This window comes from Pinus tabuliformis, chromosome 2_2 (assembly GCF_031772625.1).
Source record: "Pinus tabuliformis cultivar Carrire ecotype Pingquan chromosome 2_2, CPIR1, whole genome shotgun sequence".
Classification (NCBI taxonomy): domain Eukaryota; kingdom Viridiplantae; phylum Streptophyta; class Pinopsida; order Pinales; family Pinaceae; genus Pinus; species Pinus tabuliformis.
The window spans coordinates 925864599-925889940 of NC_142300.1; the positions used below are offsets into that span (position 1 = coordinate 925864599).

Genomic DNA, 25342 nt, shown 5'->3' on the forward strand with positions numbered 1-25342 from the left:
GAGAACAGCCACGAAAATGTTTGCCCGTTATTTCGAGAGAATTCAAGCGTAAAGGAGAATCCGAACGACATGATATGGCGTATCTGCAATGAATTCAACCGTTGCTTCGATTGACATTTGGTGTTTTCATTTGAAAATAAGATAGAATGTCGGCCGCTCCCTCTCAACTGTGTCGAATGCTCTCCACTTTCTATGAGAATCCTTGGCCATCTGTTTTGATATTATGTGGAACTAAACATGACGGTTACATCAACTAAGAGCACTAAGACTGCATGTTCGTCCGGTGTACGTTTATTTCAATAAAACAAAATAATTGTACTAACAATGAGCGCGCGTATTTCGGATCCCAAATTCAAGATTGACTGCGTTCAAATGACAACCGTTAGATTGCCGTATAAGAGTCCAGGATTCAGTACATAAGAATAATTATTTCAATGCATGATCACCTTTTTTTAGGTGTCGTGATCATCCCGTGTTTAGCAAATTCACAAGTAAATTTATCAATCACTGGAGCACTATGGTGCACGGATGTGAAACATTTAAACAAGAACAATTACCGGAGCAATAAGCAAGGATCTTGATAAAGAGCACTCAAATCGCTTTCATTCTGGTAACCTTAAACGAGTTCCAGTAGGCAACAACTTCCTGAAGTAAATTGATTAGTTGCCCCATTTGTTACTGTGTGTAGAGATCACATTAACCTTCATAGTTGGGGATTGCAAATATGGATGGTTGAAATTACCAAATTTTAAGGAAACATTCGTGCCCTAAAACTAATCAGTAATAGTTCGAGTACCCGTTATCAATGTCAGCAGCCGTGGCTCCGGTGCTCTTAAATTTATGCCCGGATTAGAGAAATTTAACTCACTGTAGCGCAGTAATTTTGTCAAATGGTGACAAGAAATTTGATAGTAAACTGCCAAAATCATGCTAAATGAAATCCACTTCTGGAATTTGGCCTGGGGATCCATTTCGGCAGGACCCACATGCTGCAAAGTGCGCTTTCCGTATTACAAATTATGCAAACAACGTACACAGTGCTATCCCACTATGCCGTAGTGGACATAAATAATCTTTTAAGTGGCCAAATTTCTAAAGCCACTAAATGGACTCTATATAAGAAACTCTGCACTCAAAATACTTTCAAAGCAAATCGTCTCTCGAATATTCAGACAAGCTTCATAGAATTGCTGGTGCAGAATCTTTTTCTGATCAATTCGAATCGCTGTGATGCATTGCACTTGACAATAGTTTATATATAAGTTTAGGACCCCAAGTTCTATTGTATCAAGGATTGTCCTTCTGGTTTGTCAATGGCGGATCAAAAGTCCAGCGAGTGTAACATCAACATTGAAAGTAGCAGAGCAGAAAATTCTGAAAGTAATTTTGCTGAGGAGCCCAATATATTTACAAGATCAAACAAAATTCCAATCTGGAAGCTCGTTCTGAAGGATTTTTTTAGAAGAGTATGGAAGATGGGGAAAGACGATTGGCGAAAAGTTATACACGCGATCAAGGTTGGGCTTGCACTGTCAGTGGTATCTCTGTTCTATCTCATGGAGCCTTTATTTAACTGTTGGGTATTTTTGATGGGGAAAATACCAAAAACCAAACATTCAAACATACACAGAGACAATGCTCTGTTTTACTTTACTCCAGGATCCTTTTGTGCACAGAAGACTTAAAAAAATTCACTGAGAGACAGAGTATTTCACCACCATAAAACATTCTATTCATTAAAACCTGATACAAAGATTTACCACTGTAAAATCCTTTTTATATTCACTGGTGTGAAAAACAACTTACTGCTGTAATAAAAAGATTTACATAGGTTTACTGCTGTGAAAAACAAAATTACACAGGCTTACAAAATTCACTGCAACATTTTCTTTATGCACTTCTGTGCAAAAAAAACCACACATGGTTTTTCGTTACTCCAAAAATTACATCACCTGGTTCTTGTCTTTTTACACACTGCTGTGTGTTTTTCCTTTTACCGCCCCATCATTCTTTTTCACTGCTGTGAAGAATTAATTTCTTTTCCTCCCGTGTGCAACACTTACAAAAAAAAGTCAACACTCAAAACATAAAAGACTTATTACATACGTTTTTTTTACATTCAATACATGCCGTATATAAATATAAAAAAAAAATTAAAACGTGCCCATATCCCATACGAAACTTAATTAATGAGCATATGCGCCCATACCTCCATAAAAAAGATTTACGTGCAATATATGAAAACTTCAATATACTACCTACCACTATGACATTTCATTAATTAAACATATGGTCAACAAAACTTTGATTTACTCCACGCTATGAATTTAATGTTTGTCGTATGCAGGTTTGGAGCAGCTTCGGGCAATCAACGGTTGAAGAAGGTGGAGCACATCCGACGGTGGAGGGCAATATCGGAAGACCAACAAGTGCTGAACATTAACCCCCGAGAAAATGACGTTGCGTTACGTCAGGGCTGAACCACGTGTTGGCTCCACATTTTCTCGGGCCCTTGTGTACGAAAACCATTCTCTGCAGGTAGGCGGTCCGAGAAATCTTTAAACCGGGTTTGTGGTTTTTGCTGGCGGTTTTGGGGAGCGTACGGCTACATTGAAATTAGATTTCAACACTCCCCTTTAATTTCAACAGCTGGGCATTCGGTCATACCTAGACACTTCCTTAAAAATTCAAAGCTTCTCTGATCCAGCGGCTTTGTCAAGATGTCCGCAACCTGTTCTTGAGTCCTGCAATGTTCCAAGACAATTTCTCCATTGTTCACCAATTCTCTGATGTAGTGAAACCTTGTATCAATGTGTTTCGTTCTCTTATGAAACACTGAATTCTTTGACAAAGCAATAGCTGAGCTATTGTCACAAAAAATCACTGTCGCTTTTGCCTGCTCTTGGCCTAAGCTTCTCAACATTCTTCTCATCCACACTGCTTGACATGCTGCTGCTGTAGCTGCCACATATTCAGCCTCTGCTGTAGACAATGCTACAATGAACTGCTTCTTAGAAGCCCATGAAATGGCTCCTGAACCCATATGAAAAACATAACCGGAAGTGCTCTTCCGATCATCTACACTTCCAGCCCAATCGCTATCTGTGTATCCAACCAAATCTGAATGTTCTGAGGCATGATATAAAATTCCAAACATTTTGGTACCTTTGACATACCTCAAAATTCTCTTTGCTGCCTGCCAATGTGCCTCCTTCGGCCTCTCCATGAACCTGGAAATTAAACTAACAGCATACATTAAATCAGGCCTAGTTGCTGTTAAATACATAAGGCTGCCCACAATACTTTTATACAAGTTAGGATCAAAATCCTTGTTGCTGTCCTCTCTGCTGAGTTTTAATCCCATTACTGTGGGAGTGATGGCTGCCTTGCATTCTTGCATGTTAAATCTGTCCAAAACTTGATTTACATATCTTGCTTGAGATATAAAAATTCCTTTTTCATTTTGATCTACTTCTATGCCTAAGAAGTATCTCAAGAAACCCATGTCAGTCATTTCAAATTCATCCTTCATGACTGATTTAAAATTTTTAATGAGCTGATCATCATTACCTGTGAAAATCACATCATCAACATACAAAACAACAATTAAAATCTTACCATCCTTTTCCTTGATGTAGACTGTGGGTTCTCCTTCACACTTGTCAAATTCATTATCCAATAGATATGAATCTATCCTGCTGTACCATGCTCTTGGCGCTTGCTTCAGCCCATAAAGAGCTTTCTTCAATTTGCACACTTTGTGCTCTTCACCTTTCTTCTCATATCCAAGAGGCTGTTCCACATAGACCTCTTCCATTAACACTCCATTTAGGAATGCTGACTTCACGTCCATTTGGTAGACTTTCCATTTGTTTTGAGCTGCTATGGACAGCACTGCTCTCACGGTTTCCATTCTTGCAACCGGGGCGAAAGTCTCCTCATAATCTCTCCCATACTGCTGCTTGTAGCCTTTGACAACCAGCCTTGCCTTGTGCCTTTCAATCTTGCCTTCAGCATTGCTCTTGGTCTTGTAGACCCATTTCACACCAATGACTTCTTTGCCTTTTGGTAACTCAACCAAATCCCATGTTTTGTTTCTCTCTATGGCATTCATCTCCTCATCCATAGCTTCTATCCATTTCTTATCTTTAATAGCTTCTTCAAAATGAATAGGATCATCAACATGACAATACAAGGCAAATAAGGAATTCATTCCTTCTTCATAAATTTCACTTAGATTTCTAAACTTCTTACCTCGTTCACTTGGTGTGCAAGTGCTTGAAGATGCACTTGAATTTCCTCCTTGTGGTGTGCTTGGAGAAGCACTCTCATTGATCCTCAATGGTGTACCTTGCTGTCCTTGTGTTGGCGCTGTTGTTTGGGGATTCATTTCAGCCACCTCCTCTTCATCTTCATCATGAGACAAACAGTTCTTGACATTGACTGTTTTCTCTATGCTTCCATCCCAAGCTTCCTCTTCTATGAATTGAACATCCCTGCTGACAAAGAACTTCTTGGTAGATGGAATGTACAGCCTGTAGGCTTTGGATTCATCACTGTATCCAATGAAGATGCATTTCTCCCCTTTGCTGTCCAACTTCCTCCTTAGCTGATCTGGAATGTGTGCATAGGCCACACATCCAAAAACTCTCATGTGGGTGACTCCTTGCTTTCTCCCACTCCATGCCTCTTCTGGCACTTTGTTCATGACTGCTTTTGTAGGACACCTGTTCAATATATAAACTGCACAATGTACAGCTTCAGCCCAATACTCATTTGGCAAATGCTTTGCCTTCAACATGCTCCTTGCCATCTCCATGATGGTTCTGTTCTTCCTTTCAGCAACTCCATTTTGCTGTGGAGTGTACCTTGCTGTAAACTGTTTATGTATTCCATTTTCTCTACAAAATCTTAGGAATTCCTTGGAGATATATTCACCTCCTCTATCAGTTCTCAAAACTTTAATGTGCAGCCCGCTTTGGTTTTCAACAAATGCTTTGAAGTTTTGGAATTTCTCAAAGACTTCACTTTTGTTCTTGAGGAAATATATCCAAGTCTTTCTTGTAAAATCATCAATGAATGTCAAGAAATATAGGCTGCCTGCTAATGATGGAGCTTGCATTGGTCCACACAAATCTGAGTGGATAATCTCTAAGGGTGTCTTTGCCCTTATACTCTTCCCTGATGGAAAACTTTCTCTATGTTGTTTTCCCAAAATGCAGCCTTCACATAGGCTGTCCGGTTTCTCTATCAATGGTAATCCTCTTACCATTCCTTTTCTGCTCAATAAGTTTAGACCTCCAAAATTTAGATGCCCAAATCTCAAGTGCCATAACCAGTTCTCATCCTTTGGCACGCTTTGGAAGGCCTCTTCGGTGACTGCTGCCATTTCCCTTTTGTTCTTCATGTCTGCCCTGATCCGGAGAGGGAACATCCTGTTCCTTGTCATCTTCACTTCAGCAATGCATCTTTTGCTGGGTGGTATATCCATGATGGTGCACACATCATTTTTAAAGAAAACATTGTAGCCCTTATGGACAAGCTGTCCAATACTCAAGAGATTACATCTCATTCCGGGGACATAGTATACATCTGCTATGGTTTTCCTTTCTCCTTGCTTTGAAAGTATTTTTATTTCTCCTCTTCCCATAACAGACACTTTACTATCAGTTCCTAGTGTGACTTCTGATTTCACATTTTTATCTAGGGCAGAAAAGAAGGCTATGTTTCCGGTCATATGGTTGCTGCAACCTGAGTCTAAAAACCATATGTCCTCACTATGTGTTTCAGCCATGTTACAAGCTAACAGGACATTTTCTTGACTGCTGTTTTCTCTTGTAACATTTGCATTTTGTCTGCTGTTCATATCATGCTGTTTCTTTCTACAATCACTAGCATAATGTCCATACTTTTTGCAATAATAGCATTGAACATTAGATTTATCATACCTTTGTCCTTGAGCATGATGTTGTCCTCCTTGTTGGCTGCTGCCTTGGCCTTGGTTCTGATTTGGATTGTTGCCTCTTCCTTGTGCATTTGATGAGTTGTTCCTTCCACCTCTATTCTGGCTTCTGCCTCTTCCTCTTTTGTTTCCTCTGCCTTGACCTCTGCCTCTTCCAAAGGACATCTGGGTCTTGAAGGCTTGCTCAAGGGATGAGTTTTCATTCCTACTCAACCTCTGCTCATGTGTTATCAGTGATGCATGCAGCTCATCAACTGAATAGCTTGAGAGATCCTTTGTCTCTTCAATGGTGGTGACTATGGCATCAAACCTTGAGGGTAAGACCCTCAATATTTTCTCCACAATTCTTCTGTCTTCAATGGTTTCTCCATGAGTTCTCATTTGTGTGATTACACCAATCACATGAGTGAAGAATGAGTCAATGTTATCTGACTCCTTCATGTTCAAGTTCTCAAAATCCTTTCTCAGCAATTGTAGCTTTGTTGTCTTCACTCTCTCCATGCCTTGATAGGCTGTCTTGAGGGTTTGCCATGCTTCATTGGCTGTCTTAGCTGCTGCTAACCTTGGAAACATACTCTGGTCTACTGCTAGATACAACAACACACGGGCTTTTGAATCTTTCTTCCTATTGTTCTTCAGCAGATCCTTCTCTCCTTGAGTTAATGCATTGAACTCAGTTTCATCTGCTGGTTCTTCAAAGCCTTCTTCAACTATTTCCCATAAATCTTGGGAAGCAAGCAGAGCTGTCATAGTTATTGACTAGTAGTCATAGTTCTTCCCATTAAACTGTGGGAGCTGGGTGTTAAACAAACCCATACCAGTGCTTGTGCTGGCCATTCCTTGACTGTGTATTTAAAACACTGACTGTCTCTTCAATAACAAACAAGATAGCTATGAAGAATACCTGAATCCTTTGTTGTCTGAGTCTTCTGTCTGCCTGAGAAGTTTTGCTGCAGCAACAACCTTCTCCCTTCAGCTTCTTTAACTTTTTTTTAAAGAGCCTAAGCCTGCTCTGATACCACTGTTGGGTATTTTTGATGGGGAAAATACCAAAAACCAAACATTCAAACACACACAGAGACAATGCTCTGTTTTACTTTACTCCAGGATCCTTTTGTGCACAGAAGACTTAAAAAAATTCACTGAGAGACAGAGTATTTCACCACCATAAAACATTCTATTCATTAAAACCTGATACAAAGATTTACCACTGTAAAATCCTTTTTATATTCACTGGTGTGAAAAACAACTTACTGCTGTAATAAAAAGATTTACATAGGTTTACTGCTGTGAAAAACAAAATTACACAGGCTTACAAAATTCACTGCAACATTTTTTTTATGCACTTCTGTGCAAAAAAAAAACCACACATGGTTTTTCGTTACTCCAAAAATTACATCACCTGGTTCTTGTCTTTTTACACACTGTTGTGTGTTTTTCCTTTTACCGCCCCATCATTCTTTTTCACTGCTGTGAAGAATTAATTTCTTTTCCTCCCGTGTGCAACACTTACAAAAAAAAGTCAACACTCAAAACATAAAAGACTTATTACATACGTTTTTTTTACATTCAATACATGCCGTATGTAAATATAAAAAAAATATTAAAACGTGCCCATATCCCATACGAAACTTAATTAATGAGCATATGCGCCCATACCTCCATAAAAAAGATTTACGTGCAATATATGAAAACTTCAATATACTACCTACCACTATGACATTTCATTAATTAAACGTATGGTCAACAAAACTTTGATTTACTCCACGCTATGAATTTAATGTTTGTCGTATGCAGGTTTGGAGCAGCTTCGGGCAATCAACGGTTGAAGAAGGTGGAGCACATCCGACGGTGGAGGGCAATATCGGAAGACCAACAAGTGCTGAACATTAACCCCCGAGAAAATGACGTTGCGTTACGTCAGGGCTGAACCACGTGTTGGCTCCACATTTTCTCGGGCCCTTGTGTACGAAAACCATTCTCTGCAGGTAGGCGGTCCGAGAAATCTTTAAACCGGGTTTGTGGTTTTTGCTGGCGGTTTTGGGGAGCGTACGGCTACATTGAAATTAGATTTCAACAATGGTGTGGGTAATAATGCCATCTGGGCTATCATGACCGTTGTGGTGGTTTTCGAGTTTACTGCAGGTAATTGCTAACACTTTTCGTTGATTATTCGATCAATTAGTTTAATCGATGCAAATCCTTGGATTAATACTATCGAACTTGAACAAACCTTTGTTCCGGTTCAGAATTACTGTTTTGTGTTTTTTCTTTTATACGTTAATGTAATTATAAATGCAGATGCGTCCATGTTTAGATCTTTTGGCTTTATAAAATTGGATTTAAAATGTCCTCATCTCAATAGGTTGAACAATTTTGTTAAAACCAAAGGTAATCGTAAGATATGACCTAATATTTTTGATTGGATATGCGTGCGAGTATAAGATTTCTTGTGAAATATCCTTGTGCAGGTGCCACTCTTATTAAGGGCTTGAATAGAGGAATCGGGACAGTGCTCGCAGGATCTCTTGGTATATTGGTTGGATGGGTAGCCCAAAGGGCCGGGACAGTAGGAGAACCCATTCTTATCGCTGCTTCGTGTTTCATTCTAGGTTTGATGATGTGCTGAACCTGTTTTTTGAATATTAAAAAATTGTATGATACACCTGTAAAAAGAAGTAACTTCCAAGAATATTTAGGAATTTACGGGGTGAGATTAAACTAATTATTATTTTAACAGGCATCTATCTAACATTGTTTTTTAAAATATATTTTTAAAATTTACAATAATAATTTTGTTAAAGAAATTACAAATTAGCTCGGAAAATAATAAGAAAATAATAGAAATTTTGGTAACTCTCAAAATAATAGAAATTTTGATAAGATTAACAAAATTTTAAATGTCTAAAATAAATTTTGGAGGGTGCGAAATCTATTTCCACCACTTAAAAACTATTCAAACTGATTTTTTAAATTCTTTAACCAGATTCCGTAAAAAAAAATCCTATTCAAACTGATTTTTTTAATTCTTTAACCAGATTCCGTAAAAAGAAAAATCCTCGTGATATCGGTAGGCATGGCCAAATTAAATTAAAAAAGCTTGGACATTTTACTTTAGATATCGTTCTTACCATAATTGTTTTTACAGGGGCATCTGCAACATACCTTCGGTTTTTCCCCAAAATAAAGCGCAAATACGATTACGGCGTTGTGATTTTTATCCTGACCTTCAATATGATAACAGTCTCCGGATACCGGGTTGACAACATATTTCGCATGGCTTACGAACGGCTTTCTACAATAGCGATTGGTTCCGCTATTTGCCTCGTTATAAGTTTATTCGTTTTTCCAATCTGGGCGGGCGAGGATCTTCATAAGTCCATTATCAAAAAAATTGAAGGTTTAGCAGTTTCCATAGAAGGTGAGATGGATTTTTTTGGGTCAAAATTCTCTCGTAAGATGTTTTAGCAGCTTCTGATAATAAATTACTAGCGGGCGGGCGTTCAAATACTGCAACTGTTCCTCCTGCCATTGGAAGAATAGTTGGGAAGGAGGGAAAAGGTGGGACTGAAACTGAGATTGGCTCACCTTCGTCTGTTCCTGCCTGTACAGGGAGGGTGGCCACCAAAGGTGGTCTGCAGTTTAAAGGTCGAAACTCCGCGGAATGTATCCATCACATCCCATGACACTTCCCAGAATGTCAACCTCATTAAACCCGCTGTCTGAAGTCCAAAAAACCCCAACCCCAACCGTAATTCTGTCATGGCATGACTCTGAGCTTTCTGAGCAATGGCATGACTCTCCAGCTCTTCCTTGTAAGGATCGCTCTTCGTTGCAAGGGGCGTAGGCATGATCTTCTCGAAAGCTCTTGCTATCTGAAACCACACCAAAGAAAAAAGAATATCAGTGAAACCACAACCAAAAATCCCAAATCAGTGAATCCTGAGCCCCGGAAATGCTAAAGAAGCTCTGATTTAGATATACCTTGTAAGGACGAAAATAGACAGTCTTTTTCAATATGAGAACATGGCCCGATTCGTCAAGTAGCTTCGCTATTCCTTTCGCTTCTTCCTCTGAAGTCCCCTCCAGCGACTCCATGCAAACTCGCAGCAGCTCGTCTTATGAAATGCGGTCGTCGTGAATCCACTGTATTCTTTTTTTGGCATCCTCCAACCGGACGAATCTCAGCAATCTCCTGGCCGATATCTGCCCGGTTGGAGGGCGGGCGTTTAAATACTGCAACTGTTCCTGCCATTCTTTTTTTGGCATCCTCCAACCGGACGAATCTCAGCAATCTCCTGGCCGATATCTGCCCGGCAGGAGGGCGGGCGTTTAAATACTGCAACTGTTCCTGCCATTGGAAGAATAGTTGGGAAGGAGGGAAAAGGTGGGACTGAAACTGAGATTAGCTCACCTTCGTCTGTTCCTGCCTGTACAGGAAACGGGAAGGGTGGCCACCAAAGGTGTTCTGCAGTTTAAAGGTCGAAACTCCGCGGAAACGAAGGGCATCAAGGGCATTGCGGAGGTATGCACAAGTTCTGCGATTGGCAATAACCATGAATTCAAATCACAGTGATCACTCCATTCCGCCCATGTCTCTTCCCCTTGCCATTGATCTAACGCTTGAAATTTGTGTAATCGTCTAACATCTAATCGTATGATGCACAAAATGACACGTAATCAAGGAAGGGAGTTGATTCCAGAGGAAACGCCTTACGGCGTAATTAAAACACACACACACACGCATATATAAAATTAAAAAGCATCATTAATTTGACTTTCATTGTTGATATTATAGTTCATTATGATGATGGTCACCTCATTTCTTGTTGATATTTCTACCCTCCATAACGAAAATGTGATTCTTTATATGCTTAAAAAGAAAATATTAATTTTTTTTTCACTCTCAAACATTCCTAGGTACATATTATGTACCATAATTTTATATCAATTTTTAATAGAGATAAACTAAAAAAAAAAAAACTTATGTTTTCAATTTTCACTATGAAAAAAATACATAATTATTTAGTGTTTAAAAAATATTATAATGTAGTAGGAGTTGAGCTCAAGCACTAGAGGCATATAATGTGTTTTTGGCAGTGGCGGGTTAATATCTCTAGAGACATACTCTACTAGGTGAAAAGTATAAAAAAGGTTGTATAAACAATTTCTATTATTTGTATAAATCTGATAGAGGTATATTTAGTAACAAGAACAAAAGTCTCCTCATAATCAACTCATTTTTAATGGGAGAACCTTCTAGCCACAAACCAAGCTTTGTAGCTTCCTATGTTGCTATCTGCTACATGCTTAACCATGTAAAACAACCTAGAATCAAACACTGTCTTCCCCACTAGTCCAGGCATTATCTCCTACCCATCATTCTTTAGGAGAAGATGTATTCCTCCATCATGGCATTTTGCAGTACTTGCTTCCTTACTACCTCTTTGTTACTAGAAGGTTTTGTTTCAATAATGGAAGGCATCAGTGCAACATAACTAGGGAACTTTTTAGGAGGGTGGCTTACTTGCAAGGAAGTAGTTGGAGCACCAACTTACTCTATTGCCTTTGGTAATGTCTAGATTAGCCATCTAGGCTTTCTAGTTGAACTTGAAGGTAAAGAGGCACCCCTTACACCTCCAAAAGCTTGCTGATCTAAATCTACTTTTCATGATCTTTTTAATTTCTGCATATCTGTTTTTGGGATACCAAGCTCTTCTGTCTCCATGGTCACTATTGGAGGTTCTTGAGACTTAGAGGACCATGTATTTTCTTCAAACTTGGTATCTCTGCTCACATCTACTTTATGTTGAGATGGAATGTATATTTTATAAGCTTTTGAGGTTTCACTCTAACCTACAAAGATGTCCTTCAAACTAGAAGGTTCTAACGTGGTCCTTTTCTCATCTGGAATATGAATGTAGATAGGACAACTGAAAAACTCAAAGATCTATTACTTGAGCCTTCTGAATTCCTCCATTGATGTCATATCCTTCAAAATTTTGTGAGGATCCCTATTCAAAATATAGACAATGATAAGACATGTTTATACAAAGAGACACATGAGAAGAACTAGATCATGAATCATGGATTTGATTGTTTTATGATAGATTTGTTCCTCCTCTTTGCAACCCCAATCTACTGAGGATTGTAGGGAACTATCAATGTTTTCTTGATTCTTTCTTTCATGCAAAAGGTATCAAAATCCTTTGGGGCATACTCCTCTCCAATGTCAGACCTTAACACCTTAATCTTTATACCTATTTGATTTTCTACAAGACCCTTAAACTCTTGAAACTTCTCAAACTCCTCATCCTTGGTTTCCATGAAGTAAGTCTATGACCTCCTAGAAGAATCATCAATAAAATATTTGTAGTAAATGTTACTTGATAAGGAAGTTGAGGACATGGGCCCACATACATTTGAGTGGATTAGGTTAGAAACCCCTCTTGACCTATGTTCACTACCAGGGAAACATCCTTCACATGCTTTCCAAGTGCACAACCCTTGCACACCCCTTTCTTCTCAACCTTGAAGATTGGCAATCCCCACACCATGTTCTGCAAGATTGTCAACATTCACTAGAGCAAGTGACCTAATCTCTTTTGCTGAAGCTCACACAAGTTCTCACTATCATGCCCTAAAGTTCTTACATACAAAACATCAATAATTTAATAAGCTTAAGGATATCACTTAATGGATCCCACTCTTGCAACTCGATACGTGGTATCATCACCAAGTTCTACTAAAGGTACTCTTGTTAGAGGTGTATGTTTGCAGTCTCCATTGTCCACATACCAATTGACATCAAACATGATGTTAGATGACGGCATGAGACCATTGAGAAGTGTATCTCAAGAATGGATGAAAGCTCATCCACTTGAGTTGATGCTTTTTCACTCCTTGCAAGTTGCTTATGGCATTGTTGCTTGCCCTTCACCTTCTTTTGATGACATTGGAAGCAAAGTGCCCAAACTTTTGACACTTGAAGCACTTGATGTGGCTCAAGTCCTTCTTTCCCTGGTTACAAGAACCTGGCTCCTCTTTCTTCCCTTTTTATCCCTTCTTAGTTCCTCTTTTCTTGTTGCCTTTATTCATCTTACTAACGAGGACAACATTCTGCTCCCCCTCAATCCCTGCAATTGTATCCAGTGTTGTCTCCTTCTAGTTGAAATCATTCCCTCCTTCTAGTTGAAATCATTCCATAGCCTGCTAAAAATGGGAAGTTTTTTTTTGGTCAGATGTCATAGCCAAAAAGTTTCCAAAAAGAACAAGACCTATTTAATGCAATGAGCATTGGATACTCGCTCTTTACCCTTCACCTACTAATTTTCATTTTCAATGAGTGTTTCTATGTCACCATACTTCTAGAATTTATACCTTACGACGTTTGGTTTGTAACATCTTGCGCAAATGGCAATTAAAAACATCTTAACATCAAGCAAGCTCTCCCTTCCCACATAAATAGTATCAAATCTAAGATCAATTTTATAATTTTATTCACAAAAGCAAGCCGATATACGTGTTACTTATCCCATAATGTGATTATTGTATGACGAGGCAAATGCCGATACACGTGTTGCTTATTTCATGATGCGTTTAATGTACGCTGAGGAAAATGGCGATATACGTGCCGCTTATCCCATGATGCCGATACACGTGTTGCTTATTTCATGATGCGTTTAATGCATGCTGAGGAAAATGCCGATATACGTGCTGGTTATCCCATGATGCGTTTAGTGGATGCAGAGGAAAATGCCGATATATGTGTTGCCCATGATGTGTTTAGTGCATGCCGATGGAAATGCGAAGACTGGATCGTTATTTTCCAAGGAATCGTTTTGTTGGTTATTTATGTTATGAGAAATAAATAACAGGGTATAAGCGGAGAAGAACCAAAGCAAGGAGTGGATAGAAGACGTGTATCGCTTAATGGCGGCTTAGCTTCCACCTATTTCTGCGAACGATTTGGAGAGATCCCTCCTGCAAGACTTCGAGAGAGCCCTTCTCCAAGAGACCTCTGAGAGACTCGAGAAGAGAGAACTCCAAGAGACGCCTCAGAGAGATTCGAAAAGCGAACCCTCCTCTGATAGACTCGAGAAGAGAGCCGTCAAGGAACCCTATTTAAAGATGGCCGACGACGGTCGCTTCACCATACGCGTGGACAACCCCGCCAACTTTGTGAATCTCATGACTCGGAAAGGGAAGCCGACGGAGAGACTGTTGCATCTGGATTTGGAGGACATGAGAGAAGAAGGCAACAGGTGCTTCAGAGAACAAAACTGGGTCGCGGCAGTCGAGCATTATACGAAATGCATTGATGCCGCTCAGCTTCAGCTTAAGGAGAACCCCTCCTACTCCAATAGTGATAATAAGATCGTTAACGGCCTTCTGCGTGCTTACTCCAACAGGGCGGAGACGTGGTTGCAGGTAAAAGAATTCAAGTTGGCGTTGGAGGATTCCAACGAGGCCCTTCGGATCGATGACGGCCATCTCAAAGCGCTCTACAGGAAAGGCCGTGCTCTGCTCGGACTGAGGCATTACAGGGCGGCATGCGAATGTTTGAAGCAGGCGTACAAGACCAGCGCTGGGCAGACAGAAATAAAAGAGGCGCTATGCCGGGCCATGACTTTGTATGCCCAGAGCCTGAATGGCAAGTATGACATCTCCGACTACTTACTCGGAGAATCTACATCTTCTCCTCCCGAAGTAGCCGAGTTCGTGGGCAACGTGGAGATCAAAATGACCGAAGACGGACGCGGTCGGGGACTTTACGCTACCCTAAAAATAAGGAGCGGGGAGCTTTTGTTGGTGAGCAACGCTGTGGCAGTTGCTTATAGGAGCGCTTCTGCCACCATGGTAGGTAGGCAGAACGCGGTCAACACAGCGTCTCGAGAAGACATTGTCGCCATGGTGGTCTGTCAAGCCAGAAAATCACAGAGATTGCTCCGCCAGCTTTATAGTTTACATGGTTCGTCCACGTCCACTAGCCTGGAGGTTCCAGCAATTGATCTGTTTAAGACGGAGGGCCAAGTGGAAGAAAATGAAAATTTGCCCCTGGATGATAAGCGTATGATAAGCGTATTCGGGAGATTGTAACTTTGAACTCTTTTGGTGCAGGTAAAGAAAACTGTTGAAACCATATTATTTCCGCAGGGAGAGAGTTTTAACGGTCTTTGGCTGCTGCCGTCCTTCATTAACCATTCCTGCCTCCCGAACTCTTGCAAGCGGTTTGTAGGAAGCGCCATGTTTATTCATGCCTGCAAGCCCATCGAGAGAGGAGAAGAGATCACCACTCCTTACTTGGATCCCCTCCTTCCCTTCCCACAGCGCCAAGCCAGGTGCAAATACTGGGGTTTCAAGTGCAAGTGCCGGAGATGCGTTCTGGAGCACTCTCTGAGGACATCTCTGAAGCCTATAATTACTGCACGGTTTGAGCAAATGCACGACCAAGCAGAGGAGGAATTGATGGCTACAAGGTCTGGTCAACAACCTATCGATGTGGATCTTCCAGCATGCGCAGAACTCGCAGAGCTTGCTTTAGAGGCAGAGAGGTTCATTGGGAGATCCCAGCTATCTGAAGAAGAGAATAACTGGATTCGTGCATCTTTTATGTCTTCATACCTGGCAGGAGCACAGTCCAAACGCTTCGCTCCCATCATCTTCAATAGCTGCCATCCTTTAAAGCTTATGGTGGCCATTCAAACCACTGATCCCTCGGACTTTCGAAATTTCAACCTGGCAATGTGGCTGTTGAAGAGCTGTGAACCTTGTGCAGGGGATGAAAATGAAGCATTAATTAGGCAGTATGTATCTGAGCAGGTGAGAGAGGCATGCATTAGTGTGTTTGGTAGACACTCTGAAGATACTTTCCAAGCGCTTGTCCTCCATTATATAAACGAACAGGCTGAAGAAATTGTGCCTGTCGTCAAGTATGTACACGGACTACTGTAAAAGAACACCACCCTTTTCCCGGCCACTTCGGGGTCATATTCGATTTGCAAGACGTTTGGCATAGGCGTATTTTGTTTGAAAAGTTCTAAGTGATTAGTTAAATCGTGATATCCCTGTTATGTGACAAATATAAGAAGTTAAAGTAAGGTTGAATACAATGCTCAAATGGCTTTCAAATTTTCTGTTCAGTGTTTAGCATTGATGCCCTGATTTGATATGGATAACTGTTTGGCATGGATGAACGCTGAATACAATGCTCAAATGGTTTTGAAATCTTCTGTTTGGTGTGTTTGGCATTGACGCCCTATTTTGACGTGGACAATTGTTTGGCATGACCATTTGAAATCTTCTGTTTGGTGTGTTTGGCATTGACGCCCTATTTTGACGTGGACAATTGTTTGGCATGGATGTTTGGTGTGTTTGGCATTGACGCCCTATTTTGACGTGGACAATTGTTTGGCATGGATGAACGCTGGTATATTTTTATAGGCAGACGAAGGAATGTAAAGTGTAACGTTTAGTAGGTTAAATTATATATTTACAAAGCAGTATGGGTCGGACTTGGATTTGTTATATACTCTAAGGAGGTGGTTAATCTCTATAGCTATGCAGTATTTAATGCTACTACATATCCTATTCTATATAGGATAGGATATGATACCTTACGTTGTTGTTAGAATGACTGTTGTGCATGTTTAATGCTACTACATGTGGGATATAGGTTATTAGAATCTGACTGTTGTGCATAGCATATAGGCCTTCAAATTTGATGGTCTGCGTACCGCATTTGATGGTCTCCGTACCGCATCCAAGGTCTGCGTACCGCATTTGATGGTCTCCGTACCGCATCCAACAACAGGGCCGATATTACTCACCATTCAAAGATACCAAACAGAAATACACTATTTGTACCTGTGATGGTATAATTCCAGGATACGAACGACGTAGCATGTATTTAATTTTGAAATAGAACGATCCAGACATTTCTGACTTTACTTGGGTAATTCATACTTTTACAAATAGCTATGTTAGTTATATATATGTTATCGTTATGTTTAAATTACTGTTATTATTATACTCTATTCCAATTTGTTATTACATTTGTAATGTTCAGTTATGTTGTTGATATTATTATTAAATGGTATCACAAGTCCAAACAGAGTAATATTCCAATTTGTTATTACATTTGTAATGTTCAGTTATGTTGTTGATATTATTATTAAATGGTATCACAAGTCCAAACAGAGTAATATACACGGTTAACGTTTCTTTTATATGATGTAGATGCTTGAAACATTAATTTTATTCTTCCTCGCCAATTGCCAATGCTCTAAGACTAATTTAATGTGTCTGATATTCATTTCGCCACATTATTCTTCATTAGCAATTCCACAAAACGCTATTTTTAATTAGCAGATGTTGGTGAATGAGGAAATATTAAATTTGAAGTTTGGAGGAGATATTTTGAGAAGTCTCGAGACAAAAGAGATCATATGTACAAAACGGTCCAGACAAAAAAATTACACTTCATCTTACAGTCAATAATTCCCTGGCCGACTGATATCGTACGGAGGTTGAATGACAAATAAGGGTGAAAACAATTGCCTTTGTTTATTTAAAAAAAAAAACTGAAATTGTTTCAACTTTCGCAAAATTATACACTGGAAGAAGCTTTAAAACTTGTTTGGCTTTATTGACTTCACATGTTGCTAATTATAAATTATATTACTATACAATTTATTGATAAATACGTATCAGAATTAATAAAAATTAGAAACGTGGTGGACATAACTTCTGGAAAAATGGTCAAAAATGGTTGGCGCTTCTGGCGTTAATGTGATCTTGCTCAACCCCAATGGATCGGCGGCCGCCATGTGCTCTGGAGTGTCTCTTGCCAAGAGAACATGGGAAATACAATGGAGATGGACTGCTTTGATTTCACGATGGAGTCACCTACAAGGGGAACAGTGAAAAATATGAGGTGGATTGGCCTTTTCTCTGGCGAGGCGGGAACAGAGCATGTTCTCAAATCATGTTATCGGCAAGCTTATGGAACAAGACGACTTGCTCACTGATGGCTTGTTCTTTTGACTCCCCCAACGTTTGATATTAAATTATTCCCCGCAGTCTCTTCTCTGTGGGATGGAGATTGGTCTATCGTTTCGCAACATAAGACCAATGGAAGAGTTCCGGTTACAATAGACGCTGAGATAATGCCGATAAACGCACTTTACATGTGTTGCAAAGAGAACTTCTTAAGAAGTTAGGATGGGATAAGCCAGTAGATAATGACCATGAAGCAAAATTGATTCTCAAAAAGCATATTTCATCTCCTAACATCTATGTAATTTTAGATGAGGTAGAAGGCGGATAAGGTTGATTAACTTTTGCCGGATCAGACTGTACTCCACTCCGATAGCTTAATACTGATTACATCGAGGAACAAAGGTGTTTTCAGAAAGTCAGGAATCGAAGAGTCATCAATATATAATTTATATTGCATGAGTTTCCAGAACCGGGTAAGTTTGGGAATTTGGGTATGTTTGAGTAAGTCGGAATGTTTGGAGATTTTCCCAAAAAGGGTTAATCAGAATGGTAATATTATATAATAAAAAAATAAAAAATATTTTTCGTTTTATATAATAATTAAAATTAATATTAATTTAAAATATTAAAATCAATTTAAATATATAAATATTAAATATATAATTTCTTTTATTTACAAATATATTTTTTGGGTATTTTTTTCTTTGAGTTTCTTCCCGTTATATATATAAAATGTCAAGTTTATTATTAGTTTTGACATGTTTACCAGAAAAAATAACTCTAATGTTTAAGCATTCACTGTCATATGCAATATGCACAGACAATCTTCTGCGATATATATACATAAACAGTGAAAGAAATACACATCAGAATGACATCCCAGATATTGCCCTTAAAATACACATCAGAATGACATCCCAGATATTGCCCTTAAGTCGAGGTGCCGCATGCTTCCTTAACCTATCAAGAGATTGCTCCAGTTTCTCAGTTAAGGATATAGATGTTAAAGATGTCTTTGGCCGTTCTCCCTGCCAATGTTTCAACATAGACTTATGTTTTGTGGGTAGTTCAACATATTTCTCTATAGGCTCTGTATTCCCCAACCCGAGGGAACGCCGGAACTCCAAAAAAAACAGTCTTCAAAGCTCCCGAAACTTTCCCCAACTCCCATTGTAGCTCCCGCTGAAAAGATAACGTTCCCATACAGTTCCAAAGCTCCCGGAAGTGTGGGAACCATTGGAATTGGTTTCCCACCTCTCGAGAGCAGTTTCGGTGTAACAAAGGATATAACCTAAATGGTCTTCCTACACAATATTCTCTTGAACTCTTCTGTTTGTATTCCTTCAATCATCCACATCCACTCTGAGGGTTTGAATCTTTGGTAAACAAGTTCGTAAAAGCCTGTGGTGGGTTGCCTTTATCTTTAAAGGTGTTTGGGGCACTTCTCAATGGAGAAAATACATGTTACTGGGAAGCCCAACTGGATAAACTTCAACACATACTTCCCAAGGAGATAAAACAAAGACTTCAAATCAGCTATGAGGCACTGTATATGGAGGACCAACATATATTCTTAGATATGGCTTGTTTTTTCATAGTAGAAGACAAGGATATGACCATGAGTGTATTAGATATCTGATTAGTCATGTGATGGTTGATTTTAGTTGGTTTCATGAAAGTTATCTTTTTTTCATGATGAAGTCCTTACAAGGTTATAAAGATATGGCAGCCATGATTATAATATCTCATATTTATTTGACATATGCAATTATTGTTGCATAAATTGCAAGATCATTCTAATTTTTGTAAGCATCTTGGGTTTATGATTAGATGGTAGCAACATGTTGCATTACTAGAATTTATGCAGATTTATCGTTCATACTAATGTTGTATCTCAGAAGGATGTCAGAGATTGTGAAAGACATGTGTTCATGGCTATCTTGCTTCCATTAGACCAACCAATGGTTAACATTAAGTTCATGGAAGAGGAACTTATTATGCCTTGGTATATCTCGTGTTATCTCTGATATTGGCTTACTGCAGAAGCTATATGATTTATTGTTGCTAATGATTATGACTCAATTGTGGATAATGTACTACATATGTCATATCATGGAAATACCATGGTTTAGTTTTAAGATTACTGTGACAATAGTTGGAATATCTATTTTTGTTGACATTTGCATACTTGTTGATGATGATGTGTAGTGATCATTTTTGTTGACATTTTCATATTTGTTGATGATGAGGTGTAGTGATCATTTTTTCCACCTCGTGATGAGGTTATATTGTTACTATTACCATTGATGATCAAGATCTATTTATGGTTTGTATGGTTTGATTGCTTATCTTTGGAAGTTTGGTTGAAATTTGAAATGAAGAGGATTATGATACAACCACATATAGGAAACTAATTATTGAAACTTTAATGATGACATGGTTGCTTAGATGTATGCCCAAGTGTTAGGTCAACTCTCTATTAGTTATTCCTTGATGCATGATGTTGGAAAATGTGTTATTGTATTGATACTACATGTTGCTTCTAGCTGCTATTGATGTATTGGTCAAGGAGAACATGAGTTGCACATGTTATTGTTGTTAACATTTTTGTTGCTAGGAAGAGGTTATATTTCTTCTCAAATTGTTGGTCCTGCTAAGATTTTCCACCATGGCCAAGGTGTTGAGGGTTTGTTGTGTGTTGCTTATCTACCTATTGTTGCTTTTCCTTGGAGACTGGAGTTCCTGTATGGTTTAACATGAGGTTTGTGATGATATGGTATTGCTTTGGCTACTCAAGTGAAGAATGTTGCCTGGCTGATATATTTCTCACCAAGGAGAAGGACCTATATGTTGTTTGCTACTACTAAGAGATTTTTCAAATTGCAAAGAGCTTCCATGATATTTTATTCATTTATTGTTGCTGAAATTCCTAATGACTGAAATCTTTCTTATGGTCAAGGTACTGAAGATTTTCACATATTGTTGTTGTTGATACCATTGTTGAGTTATTATGGCATGCATTGTAGTGGTCATATCATTTCTATCATGTATGGATATCTGGATGAAGGATCTTGTCATGTACTATATTGTCACATCATTTGTGATCATGGTGTCTAGTAGGCTCATGGATGTCTTCATTATAGCCATGTATTGCTCTTGTATAGCCCTGTAATCCCTTTATGAAGTCTTGTATTCTTATGTTTATCATTGACTATAATGAGATGTGAAGTTTTTGCATGAGGAAAGAATACATGGGCAATAGAAAATATTGATAAACAACAACATAAAGAGCCTCTTACAGTCCTAACATTTGTGCAAGAGGAGCTTGTACAACAAAATGCAAGGCATATCGTTTACTACAATGATAATTCAAGGCTTTTGTTGATGGTCACAAGGATGCTGACATTAATTGGTTTCTCTTAAGAGGGATGATATTTTGACTTTTGAAGTGGTTATAAGTGTTGATGGTGCTTCATTACATATATTAATTTGTCATTGTTGTTATATAGATGTAAGATGCTACCAGTGCAAGCTCATGAAGCTAGCTTCCATTTCAAGGTGGGTACACAAGCACAAATTAACTTCAAGTATGTGGAGTGTTGGTGGTGGGTGTTTGGCAGCTTGTATCTCATTACATCATGAACTGTCTTGCTTGCTTCCACTTTCTTGTCTCGTTTGGATGTATTTCTTTTTCAAGATGTATAGCCTTATCAGGTATGCAGGGGGAATACTTGTTGTAGCCCTTCAAGGGGAGTATGTAATCATTGGCTATGTATCACATTGCTTTTACGTGTTTTATTTTTCCATGTATAACCCCTTTCCATTGATGCCAAAGGTGGAGAAAATGAGGAGTCCAGTCACAAAATTAGGATAACATCCTCCCGATACATACTTTTCTATTGATCTCTATTATATATTTCCTTTACTCTGATTTTGTGTGGATCTCACCTTGTATTTTTTTTTTTAATCTACCCAACAGTTCTCTGCGTCCAACACATTGGAGTTTTCTAGCGAGTGGTTTCTCTTACTTCGTGGGTGACTTCCAGGCCTATGGTGCATTGGTATTTTTTTTTTGTTGCTATGGGATGTCTCAAGCTCCCTGCCTTATGTCCCAATATGCTTAGTCTTATTATTTGCAGTCTAAACTTGTTGAGGGCCTGTAATTTTTCTTAGCTTTATCCTTCCTAGCCTATATTGCCTAGGAAATACATGCATAGTTGTAGGGGTGGCAGTGATAGGGGTTCGCAAATCCGACCACTTGACTAGGTCCAATCCAACTGGGTTCCTCTGACCCTAGTCACACCAGGGGAAGATGAAACTAATACCTAGATTCCATCACCCTTAATTGGCAGATGAAATTGTTTATGGGTAGAGTCCTGAAAGAGAAGCAGGAAGATCATAATGACATCATTTCTTCCATGAATGAAATTGAGCAGACACAGAAATATCAATGTTCATGTTTGGCTAGCTTGGATGCTCGTTTGGCTCACCTAGAAAGCCACCTTCAATACGATCTCAAGCTCTCTGCTCTAGCTAGTACCAATAGATAGGATCCTTCTTGAGTGACTTCTAGATCTTGATCTTATGTTTAGTATCTATGTAGTTTTCTTGATGCTCTATGTAGCTAAATATGAGTCAGTTCTTGTAGTTTTAGAACCAAAAACTTTATTTTGATATATTTGCTTTTAAATTAATAGTCAACAGATCTAGTTTCTCTTATGGCAGATTGAGACCGATAGGTTGAACTATGATAATGAGGACTATGTAATCTAAAATTTTGAGACAATACAAATTTTACTTTTAAAAAAATGCAAAGAGATTATTCCGTTGAAAAATTTTAAAAATAAAGCCTCTAGCGGTGTGACTTGTTGGCCAGTGAATGCAAGGTTAAGGTGTCTATGCCATTGTGCAGGTCACAAGTTCAAACCTTAACATACCTGTGTGTTGTACTTGGTGGCAGTGCGGTTGCACTTGGAGGTTATAATGATAGCCGTCGAAGATCAACTTTGTGTCACACAAATACGAGAATTAATGCGTTATTAATTCTAACTGTTAAAGAAAATGAAAAATGAAAACCTTGTCAAGTGATTCATTTTATATTTCAAATAACCTTACCTTAATTTCATAAAATTAAGAATAGAATTAATTATAATTAAAAAACATGCCACAATTGATTATTTAAAAATTGGTTATATTAAAATATGTTTTTTTTAATCTAATTATTCATATGTAAAGTTTATAGGCATGTCTATTTCTCCAGACCTTAGATTCCATACCGCAGAACTTGATACCCCTAATGAAGCAATGAAACAACTCACTAAATTTTTTGGAATTAAAAATGAAATTAGAGCCCATCAACTCAAAAATGAGTTGCTTACATTGGACCCCAATAATTTTTCTTCCATTAAATATTTTGTGTCCAAGTTCAAGACCCTTAAACTTCTTGGAAGGTGTTAAGGTTAAGAAAGAAGATGGTAGCCTTATCTATTCCATTCTTACTAAGTTGGGACTAGCCTACTTTGTGTTTGTTTCCACCTTGAATTCTACTAGAGAAGCCTTTATTTCTCAAGGACAAGACTACAAGTCCCCCTCTGTTGATGCCTTTTGTGATTCTTTAATAAGAGAACAAGAAAAACTCTTACATCTTGGTCTTCTTAATATTGGAAACTCTTCTAAGAAATCCTTAGCCACCCAGCAACAACTAAATTCAAAGAATCCTAAGAAGTAGTATCCTAAAAATAATGGTCCTAAACCAAACAAGGGTTCTAAGAAATTTTAGTCTCAAAATGAAAAATCATTTCAACAAAATGATAAGACAAATAAAATAAAGGGAAGAAGATTGATAGACATTTCCACTTTTGTAATCGAAATGGCCACTTAAAATCCAAATGCTTTAAGAAGATGGAAGCCTTGGAAGTAGCAATGAAGAAGCATAACATCCATTTGGAGCACTCTTCAACTTCAACTTCATCTTCAGGAATAAAACTTTTTGCATGTGGTTTTCAAGCATTTCGGTCTGGTTATGCACTAAATGTATCTTCTTCTTCTCATTCTCATGAGTGATTCATTGATTCTGGAGCTTCTTATCACGTGACCAAAAACAAAGCCATGTTTTCTTCTTTAAATGATTGTAACACCAAAAATATATATGTTGATGATGATAGATCTCTTAGTGTTGTAGGGACTGGAACTGTTCATCTAGACAATGGTCAATTTAATGATGTATTATGTGTTCCAACCTTATCCTGCAACCTTCTATTTGTATATCAGATAACTCATTTAGGTGAAGGTAAAACTGTTGAATTTTCACCTCATGATGTTGTAATTAAGGACCTAAGAGATCCTAGACGGATTTTAGCCACTGGCATTGTTGATGATTCTACAAGGTTGTATAAGTTTAACAACTTTGGTTCATCAAATCTTCTCTTGGTATTTGTTGCTCATAATTATGAAGTGAGCAAACTTTGGCATGAGTGATTTGGTCACTTAAACTATCACTCCCTTCAAAATCTATGTAGAGAAAATATGGTGACAGGTCTTCCTTTGGTATCTTGTAGAGATGTTTTTTGTTTCGGATGTGTACTCGGAAAACATAATCAAGATAGTTTTGAAAAATGTGCCTCTTGGCATGCCTCAACCCCTTTACAGCTTGTGGATAGTGATTTATGTGGTCCACTTCCAGTTGTTTCATTATCTGGCTATAAGTATTTCTTAACTTTCATTGATGATTTCTCCAGATGCACTTGGGTATACTTCTTAAAAATCAAGAGTGAAATATTTAACATGTTCTTGGCCTTTAAGGCCTTTGTTGAGAAACAATCTAGACGTCAAATTATTAAGCTAATATCTGATAATGGCGGAGAATATGTTAACAACAAATTCATCAACTTTTGCACTGAGCATGGAATTCAAATGCAACATACTGTTCCATATACTCCACAACAAAATGGTGTAGCTGAAAGGAAGATTCAAACCTTAAGGGAAATGGCTAATTGTATGCTTCAATCTGAAGGACTTAGTCTTAATTTTTTGGCAGAAGCAATTAATTGTGCAAATTACATAGTAAATCGCACTCCTACTAAGGTTTTAAAGAATATCACTCCAAAAGAAGCATGGAGCTCAATTAAACCAGATGTAAGTCACTTTCGTGTTTTTGGAAGTGAAGCATGGGCCCATATTCAAGATGAGAAACATAAAGCTTTAGAACCTAAGAGTGAAAAATGTATTTTTTTTGGATATTCTGAAGATGTCAAAGGATATAGACTTATTCCACTTAAGTCCAAAAATGCTATCATTAGAAGAGATGTAAATTTTTCTGAAAATATATCGGCCTACGAGCCTAGTTCATCGGATGTGCCACCTCTCTCTATCCCTTCTACT

At 38.4% G+C, this 25342-nt stretch overlaps 2 protein-coding genes across 2 annotated transcripts; both read left to right on the forward strand.

Moving 5' to 3' along the window:
* Positions 1–1270: 1270 nt before the first annotated feature.
* On the forward strand, positions 1271–9430 carry LOC149196113 (aluminum-activated malate transporter 12-like). The gene is made up of 4 exons (XM_089408172.1): positions 1271–1575; positions 8033–8107; positions 8434–8574; positions 9111–9430. The coding sequence occupies exons 1-4, from the start codon at positions 1314–1316 to the stop codon at positions 9428–9430; spliced, it is 798 nt and encodes a 265-aa protein (XP_089264298.1). The 5' UTR covers positions 1271–1313.
* Positions 9431–15102: 5672 nt separating this feature from the next.
* On the forward strand, positions 15103–15985 carry LOC149196114 (uncharacterized). Its single transcript, XM_089409048.1, has one exon. The coding sequence runs from the start codon at positions 15209–15211 to the stop codon at positions 15914–15916; it is 708 nt and encodes a 235-aa protein (XP_089265174.1). The 5' UTR covers positions 15103–15208; the 3' UTR covers positions 15917–15985.
* Positions 15986–25342: the final 9357 nt, after the last annotated feature.